Source organism: Pseudorasbora parva, chromosome 8, assembly GCF_024679245.1.
Source record: "Pseudorasbora parva isolate DD20220531a chromosome 8, ASM2467924v1, whole genome shotgun sequence".
NCBI lineage: Eukaryota > Metazoa > Chordata > Actinopteri > Cypriniformes > Gobionidae > Pseudorasbora > Pseudorasbora parva.
In genome coordinates, this window is record NC_090179.1 from 12508844 (window position 1) to 12518473 (window position 9630).

At 38.2% G+C, this 9630-nt stretch overlaps 1 protein-coding gene across 6 annotated transcripts in view; it reads left to right on the plus strand.

Annotated features, from left to right (window-relative positions):
• lipt2 (lipoyl(octanoyl) transferase 2) overlaps window positions 1-7326 on the plus strand; it is a 571631-nt gene extending 564305 nt beyond the window's left edge. For 2 of the 6 annotated variants that reach the window (XM_067450126.1, XM_067450127.1), the window contains exons 2-3: window positions 2951-3426; window positions 6994-7326. In XM_067450126.1, coding sequence (XP_067306227.1) covers window positions 2982-3426; window positions 6994-7223 — 675 coding nt within the window. In that variant the 5' untranslated portion in view covers window positions 2951-2981 and the 3' untranslated portion in view covers window positions 7224-7326. Of the gene's footprint in view, window positions 1-2213; window positions 2334-2353; window positions 2439-2950; window positions 3427-6993 lie in introns of those variants that run through there. The other 4 variants (XM_067450124.1, XM_067450125.1, XM_067450128.1 and 1 more) reach the window with 4 other exon arrangements.
• Window positions 7327-9630: the final 2304 nt, after the last annotated feature.

Below are 9630 nucleotides of genomic sequence, written 5' to 3' on the forward strand. Positions count from 1 at the left end.
TTTTACCGTTTTTGAATCCATTCAGCCGATCTCTGTATCTGGTAGTAGCACTTTTAGCGTAGCTTAGCATACATCATTGAATTGGATTAGACCATTAGCATCATGCACAAAAATGAACAAAGACTATTTTTTCAAGGATAATATTTGTCCTATTTAAAACTTGCTCTTCTGTAGTTACATCGTGTAGTGTAAAGGCCCTTTCACACCGGACGAGTAACGAAAACGAAACGAATAAGCGAATATTTCGCGTCAAAACCATACAAATCAGCCGCAACACGAATTTGCGACGTTTCAGAGCTTAAACAGTTCAAAACATTCACAGCGACCGCTGAGAAAACACAATACTTCATCATTCAGTGAAGACGAGCTTTTCATTTTATTTAAAAGACCGAAAAGAAGGTTTTGGGTGCAGCCAGTCTTAAAGAACAGTCTGAAGGGGAGGATGCTAACCTCTACAGGAGCTAAAGCTTTATCATGGCCGGTTCTGATCTTACTTTAGAAAGTCTGTCGGACAATTTGAGGAGCAGAGACAGAAACGTTAGCATCGCATCTGACGAGACTAACACACACTTCAGGAACCAATCGATCTGGAGCAGATGTTTCCAGTTCAGTCACAATATAAACATTTCAGTGCCACAGACGTACTGATGGACACACGTTCAATTTCCATAATCACCGACACAAGGTTTAGGGGAAAAATCAACAATTTATAAAAGGTTATAATTTATTGCTGTCTGTAGCATACAGTGGGCAAACACAGCTGCAGCTGTACAGCTTACAGTTGTAATCTCATGAGAAACGCCCGGCCTGGCAAAGGCTAATGTTGATTGAATGGCTCGTGACATCAACTGGATGTTTCGTCACCTTTGTTTCTTTTTATGTGATTGGTTGAAGCCGTTTTTGTCGCCGCTAGAGTAAAAAAAAGACGCTTTTCGCTTTAGCACATTCGCGTTCGTTGTGGAAGCACTCAATACACACACAGTTGATCAAAAAATAAAACCATCCTGCAAATTATTCGCACTTAAAAATCGCGTCGTGTAAAAGGGCCTTTAGACCAACAGAAAATGAAAAGTTTAGATTTTTTGGCCGATATGGATAGGAACTATACTCTCATTCCTGCGTAATAATCAGGGAATTTTCCTGCAGTACCATGGGTGAAGCACCGCAGTGATATTACGCAGAAAATAGTTCCTAGCTAAATCGGTATAAAAAAAGTTAGCAACTTTTAATTTTCCGTTGGTCTTAGTACACAATGTACCTACAGAAGAGTCAAGTTTTAAATAGAAAAAAATATTGAACGTGTTTAGTAATTTTTTTGAGCGCAATGCTAATGGTCTAATCCGATTCAATGATGTATGCTAAGCTATGCTAAAATTGCTACCAAAAACGGTAAAACTCAACTCTTTAACTCTAAGGGACTTGGAAAATAAGTCTAATTTCAAAAAAAGTGGAGTGTTCCTTTAAGGTGTTTATAGTGAAATTTGAATGTTTTATGTCTGCTCTAAAATGTTTTCACAAATATAAAACATAAACATGTTTAAAATGTTACGATAATAATTAATAATCAATTAATGCAACACATTGTTTTGTACTAGTGCTATGCTGTGTTTGTTACTTTGTTCCAATTTTTAAACAATATTTTTGTATTATTATTTCATATTCACTAAGTTTTGAACTTTGTTTTGAATTTGGTCCATCACTAAGTCGTTATTTAGTTGTTGTTTTTTTGCGCACAAAAACTATTCTCGTCGCTTCATAAAATGATTGTAGAGCCACTGTAGTGAGATGGGCTTTGTAACAACGTCTTTAGTGACTTTTATCTTGAGAGAGGAAATTACATTGCTGGAGATGAACGGAGGTCTTACGGGTGTCGCACGACATGGTAAATAATTAATGACAGAATTTTCATTTTGGGGTGAACTAACCGTTTAAGGTTCTTAAATTAAGTCCTGTAAGGTTTAGTTTTTTTAAAATCTTGTCAGCTCTGTGACTGCATGCCAGAAAAGGTTCACATAAAAGTGATCCAGACTAACCACTAAATGGAGTATCTGCAAATTGTGCAACATTAAGTGATTTTGTTTTCATTTTATTTATCACTGGCAATGCATCATCAAATAAACTGGTGATTTGCTATTTCATTTTCACAATGTCTAGGCAAAACCGACAATTTTAAAAAGGTAAACATAAATAAATAGATGCTTTCTCTTGATGTGAAATTGAGTTCAGTAGGTAGCGCACCAAACCAATAGATGGCAGTAGTGCATCACGATTCCGCCTTCACCCTTTGGAGTTACAGTAGAATGAGTCCGTACTGGCAGCATTGCAGCGCTACAGTAAGAATGACTGTTCTTGGCGCTTTCCATCTCTGCTTTGTGAGCGTTCAACATCAGATTATGTTAGATTTGCGGTAATCATCGCTGTATTCTGTGGTAAAGCTGGTGTGAAATGTGTACATTACATTTAGTGTTGGATTTCTCCTAAAATCTGTCAGATTAATTTCAGATTATTTACCAGATTATTTGATTCGTCGGGTAAAAATGCTGAATGTTTCCTGTGATGGGTAGGTTTAGGTGCAGGGGCAGTGTAAGGGGATAGAAAATACAGTTTGTACGGTATAAAATCCATTACGCTTATGGGAAGTCCCCATAAAACATGGAAACACTAGGTGTGTGTGTGTGTGTGTTTATAAATAGCATACAATGAAATGTAAACAAAAACAATAAAACACACTTAATAGATTATTATTTATTGTACCCTGCACGCAATATACACAACATAATCCCAACTGCATTTCCATTTATGAAATGAGAAAATGTTACATTACTTTGGAAAACAGCACATTACACTGCAGGAAACTGCTTTCAATGTCATAACAACCTCCTTTGAATTATGTTTTGTGGACATGATATTAAGTTGGAACTAATTGTGTCCTTGTTTTCCATCCATGTAGTTGATGCTTCATAAACTCATTTGAAGACACAATGTCGGTCGGCAAGGCTGCTGTCAAGGTGCTTCATTTAGGGAGGATTGCCTACAGCAGTGCCTTGAAGATACAGCAGCAGCACATAAAGCAACATCTGGATTCACCTAGCATCAGCCCAAACGCTTTATTACTGTGTGAACATGAGCCTGTGTACACCGTTGGCATCCGACAGGCTCCTTACCCTCCTGAGGAGGAGCGAAGACTGAAAGACCTGGGCGCAGCCTTCTTCCGGACCAACCGAGGTGGTCTAATAACCTTTCATGGACCTGGCCAGTTAGTGTGTTATCCTATCCTCAACCTGGGCTGCTTTAAGAAGAGTGTGAGATGGTACGTGTGTGAACTGGAAAGGACTGTGATCAAGATGTGCAGTAAATTTGGGATCAATGCCTCCACTTCTCCAGATACAGGTGTCTGGGTGGGCAACAGCAAAATTTGTGCTATTGGTAAGTTACTTTTTAGGTTTGCATTTTCTTTATAAATATTGATTACTAGTCAAAAGTTTGGAAACCCCTTACTCTTTATTTATTATTATTAATTTGCACATTTTAGAATAATAGTAAAGTCATCAAAGTATATAATGGAATTATAAGTGGATACATATGTTTCAACAACAACAACAAAAACCTTTGAATAGCCTGTTCAGCACTATAGCATTTCATTAGGTAATACTCTAGATTACGGTATTAATATTTGAAAGAAATAACTGATATTATGTACACTGATGAGCTAAAATATTATGACCATTCACAGATTAAGTGAATGTTGATCGTTGTTGTGCTCATGCATAACACTGCATTATTGACTACTAGGGTTGTAAAAGTACACAAAACTGATGGTTTGATACAGCAGGGGAGAAAAAAGTAAATATACAATTATTATTTTTTATTAAACACTTGGCTGTTTCCTTATAAAGGTCCAGAAATTCCAGTTTTTGCCAGAGGTGTATGTTGCTGTCTTGCCGCCAACCAATCCTTGCATTGCTGATCATGGTTTCTGGTATCGCTGCATCTGCCCTTTCCAATTAACACAAGAATGTGCAGTAATCCCAGACGATATAATCCAGATACATTGGGGCAAAAAAGTATTTAGTCAGCCACCAATTGTGCAAGTTCATCCACTCAAAAAGATGAGAGAGGCCTGTAATTTTCATTATATGTACACTTAAACTATAAGAGACAGAATGAGAAAAAAAAATCCAGAAAGTCACATTGTCTGATTTTTAAAGAATTTATTTGCAAATGATGGTTGAAAATCAGTATTTGGTCACCTACAAAAAATAAAGCAAGATTTCTGGCTCTCACAGACCTGTAACTTATTCTTTAAGAGGCTCCTCTGTCCTCCACTCGTTAGCTGTATTATTGGCACCTGTTTGAACTCGTTATCAGTATAAAAGAAACCTGTCCATAAATTCAAACAGTCAGACTTTAAACTCCACTATGGCCAAGACCAAAGTGCTTTCAAAGGACCTGCAGAGAGCTGGGACCAAAGTAACAAAGGCTACCATCAGTAACACACTACGCCACCAGGGACTGCAGTGCCAGATGTGTCCCCTCTGCTTAAGCCAGTACTAGCCTGGATACCAGCCGAACCTAGCCCTGCCCACAAAATTTTTAGGTCGGGCAATTCAGTCTGGCCTTGCTCCATAGAGGAGTAATTATTCCCGAACAGAAACTGTTCGGACCAATGAAATCATCAGGGCGGGCTTTAGACGATGACGGACAGATGATCAACAGTAACGTAATCATCACGTCATCAAAGGAGCTTGGATTATATTTGTTTGAATCCTAAACGGAGAGCTTGTTTGTATATTCATTCACCATCTCAATTTCTCTCAGAAATGATGATCATGTTGGGTAAGTACTCTGTGTATCATTCAATTATTTTACAACACTGGCAAAGATTGTGTATTCCAGCTTGATTTCAGCGCGCGTGCAGACAGGGTTGCCAAGTTTTTACAACAAAACGCGCCAACTACTAGCCCTAATAGCTTCTCAGGGGGTTCTCCGGGGAAAAAATGGCGTTTGGGGGGTAAAATGTGTGTTAGTTTGACAAGGTTGCTTGCTAAAATTTGCACTCATGGGTCTATATATCACATAATAGTCGCTTCAACCCGCGGAAAAAACACGGACTTGGCAACACAGTGCAGTTGAACTCTGTTGACATTTGACAATGCGTCCCTTCGTTGCTCTGATTGGTTGTAGGTCTATCCAATTGAGGTCTTTCCTGGTTCGGTTGAAACACGCCTCATAATCACAGCCTAACGGAGCAGTTTCAGACTCATATTCTGACTAGAATTGAGTATGACCACGTCAGGCTAAGCCGGTACATGTCCGGGCCCATCTGAAGTTTGCTAGATAGCATTTGGATGATCCAGAAGAGGATTGGGAGAATGTCATATGGTCTGATAAAACCAAAACAGAAATTTTTGGTAAAATCTCAACTTGTCGTGTTTGTTGCACCATACCTACTGAAGCATGGGGGTGGAAACATCATGCTTTGGGGCTGTTTTTCTGCAAAGGGACCTGGACGACTGATCCGTGTAAAGGAAAGATTTAAGGGGGACATGTATCGTGAGATTTTGGGTAAACCTCCTTCCATCAGCAAGGGCATTGAAGATGAAATGTGGCTGGGTCTTTAAGCATAACTATGATCCCAAACACACCGCCCGGGCAACAAAGGAGTGGCTTTGTAAAAAGCATTTCAAGGCCTAGCCCATCTCCAGATCTCAACCCCAAAGAAAATCCTTGGAGGGAGTTAAAAATCTGTGTTGCCCAGCAACAGCCCCAAAACATCGCAGCTTTAGAGGAGATCTGCATGGAGGAATGGGCCAAACTACCAGCAACAGTGTGTAAAAACCTTGTGGAGACTTACAGAATGCGTTTGACCTTTGTCATTGTCAACAAAGGGTATATAACAAAGTATTGAGATGAACTTTTGTTATTGACCAAATACTTATTTTCCACCATAATTCTTTAAAAATTTGACAATATGATTATCTGGATTTTTTTTCTCATTCAGTCTCCCATAGTTGAAGTGTACCTTTTTTTGATCAAATTTGCACATTCGTTTGAAGAACCAAATTAGCCAGAGTTTACTTATCACGATTAGAAGACCTGGCATCAGTATAATCTCAGATGTATTAAGCTAGGTACGAAGAGCGGACCCCAGGCTTCCAAATTCCCCAGATCTCAATCTAACTGAGCATTTCTATGGGATGTGCTGGACCAATAATTTTGATCCACGGCGGCTCCACCATTCAACCTACTGGACTTGAGTGATCTGCTAATATCTTGGTGCTAGAAGAGCCTTTAAGGGCTCTTGTAGAGTCCATCCCACGGTGGCTCGGTAATATTTTGGCAACATTGGGAGGACCAACGGCATATTAGGCAGGTGCTCATAATGTTTTGTCTCAACTGTGTATGTATACACTGCTATACAAAAGTTTGAGGTGGCTACGAATTTTTTAAATATTGTGGAGTATTATATTAATATAAATAAATGTTGCAATACTTTTAAAATAAATTTAAAAATGTAATTTAGTGTCCTGCTTATTTGGTTTGCACAAAACATTCCTTATTTTTATACATTTTGAAAGTAGCTTATTGCTGCTTAATATTTCTGTGGAAACCAAAGGCTATTTATTTATTTTTTTACAAGAACAGCATTTATTTAAAAATAAATGATTAACAACGATGTAAAATTCTTTACACTTCAATTTAATGCATTTTTGCAAAGTTTTAATTTCCTTACAAAAAATGTAATCTTAATCGACCCCAAACTTTTTAGCCAGTTACTTAAACTGTATAGCATGTCCCCAAGAGCATTTTCATTTTCACAATTGGTTTACATTTGATTTGTGACCCAAAAAGCATTGCAGATTGAATGTATAAAATATGTATGTCGCTTTAAATGTAAATAGAAATCAGGACCCCACTGTACATTGTGTACAAGTAAAGTTTGAGAGAATAATAGGATCAAGTGTTTCAAGTGGTAATTGTCTTGTTTTGCAGGTATCCATTGTGGAAGATACATCACCTCTCATGGTTTGGCTCTTAACTGCAACACAAACATGAGCTGGTTTGACAACATTGTGCCATGCGGGATTGTGGGAAAAGGTGTGACCTCACTGAGCCGAGAGCTGGGACGGGATGTCTCAACTAAAGAGGCTATACCAAAACTGCTGGAAGCCTTTTCTGAACAATTTAGCTGCACTTTAACATATAATGGTAGCTTTAGTTGAAACACATTTATAATGAACTACTTCACTGTAAACATTAGTCTTTTCAAATCAACACATCTTTAAATCTGTTGGCTTGTAATGTTATTAAAAATAATATAATTTTTGTGCAATGTCAATTTGCCTTCTAGAAAAATACTGTGGTGGTACCTTGTCAGATGGTAATACTGACTAGTACTGTATGCTTTCCATATTCATATACCATGCTATTACCATAAACATGGTACTCCAAGATGCTTCAAGAAATATCAATTGTTTATGGTCGACCAAACCGATATTCTACATGGGTTTTGTTAGGAAACAGTACCTGACCCAGTAGACTGACCAGTATGAAGTTGCATTTTTTCGCATTTCTAAAGGCAGAAGTGAGCCATACAGAGTTTTAGGATCCAAACTTGAGCTAAAAATACAGAAACAGTAATATGAACAGGCATATGCCAACTCAAATAAGGTCATCTCTACAAATACTAATATTCTGATTATTCACAAGTGTAGATAATTCTAGAAATTTGTGTCCCACAAAGTAAATGCCAGTTGCGCTTTCACCGTGGCGGATTTGCTATTTACACAGAATTTGTGAGCGGAAAGACTAAACGCTTCTCCAAAGAGGAATCCATTTATTTTAAATATTAAAAAATGTTTGTGTGCTGCTGGGCGTCCCTGTGTGTGTAATAAGCCGAGTGTATGTCCATCGTGCACTCGCCTATAGGCAAATATTACTTATGCACCCTTTAAATAACACTGCACTATTGACTTTAGAGCAGGTTTTTGTTGGTCAATGGTTGTTTTCAGTTCCTCAAAATAGCAACACACCAACAATGCGCCTGAACACACCTTGTTTTCAGACCAGCACGCCCATGGGGGAACAGATTTTGCTATTTAAACAACGTGGCACTGGATGTGAAAATAACTGTCAGGCTCAAAGTAGTAAAAGCAATTGCGGCGTGCCGCCATATAGTCTTGATTTATAAGCCAAATATCATGTAGTTGACGTGTCAATCCAGGAGGGCTGGATTGCCACAACATTAGAACCACCTTCATAATATCATGTTGTTCCCCCTCATGCTGCCAAAGCTGCTTTGATGCGAACAAGACATCTGAACGTGTCCTGTGGTTTCAGGCACCGAGACGAGGTGTGAGATGGGAATTGCATTGTTTCCAGGATCGGATATGTAGGTCCAGCACATCCCACAGACGCTCAATCAGATTGAGAACTTTGTCATGTTCCTCAAACCATTCCTGAACTTTGTTTTGCAGTGTGACAGGGTGTATTATTCTGCTGAAAGAATAAGAATAAGTCGGGCCAATCACATCTCTATACACAATGTGATTGGCCCGACCAGAGTTTGTGCTTTACAGCTCAGAAGGGTATTGAGAGTTGCTAGACGACACACGCTGCAGATTAGATTTGCTGCCGCTAGGGTGCGTCTAGATTTCTAGGCTACCGACTTGGTAGGCCTACTGAAGTTGGTACTTCTGACAACACTAGATGAGTAGGTGAGTGATAAGAGAGATAAGTAGGTGCGTGAAACAATCCGCCTGGGATTTTAATCCGTCTCTTTTGTCCACTTTCAACCACTTCTGTCCTGATTTCTTCAAGAGGAGGGTCTATGGGTGGGTAAATCTATAGGCTTTTATCTTTCGATCTAATGGACGAAATAAGCTCATGCAATTTACAAATAAACTCGACCAGAGATGACGGACGAACACACGGACAGCCTCAAGACAACACATTCTGACACCCAACTCGTCACATATAGACGCTTGCAGGGCCGTGCACAGACATTTTGAGGGGCAGTGGCCCAAACCAAAAAAGGGGCACTATAAGGGGGTTGAGTATCATCTTAATATAGAGAATGAATACAATTGTTAGGCTTTAGTACTAATCACATTTATGTTGTTCTAATTATTCTTCCAAAAAGTTGATTCTGGGCTAATTTGATCTCTTTTCTATTTTTATTTTTTATTGGAGATTTAAGTAGCAAATAATAATCATTTATTGAATATATTTTGAGACAAAGGTCTTGTTTATGATTTATGTAAATCATACGCAACAGTTTTTTAATAACAGAATGTTATTTTATTCATCAAAATAAACAGAAAATAATGCAAACGTTGCTAGATATTTTTTGCACAAGTATGAACTTTTTTGAAAAATTACCACATTTTTCTTAGGGTGTGCTTTAGCCCTATTGTAGGCTGCCCTGATACAACTCATATCTATAATAGCCTTTATTAGCCTACCTTTTTTTTTTTATTATTGTGTATACAATTAATATGGTCTAAATAAAATATCATAAATATGACATGTTATAGATACAAGTGTTAACTCACAAAAATATAATCGGATATCTATTATACAGGAGTTAAATAGCCTAGTGACAAACTGTCAGCTATTCAGTATACAGTA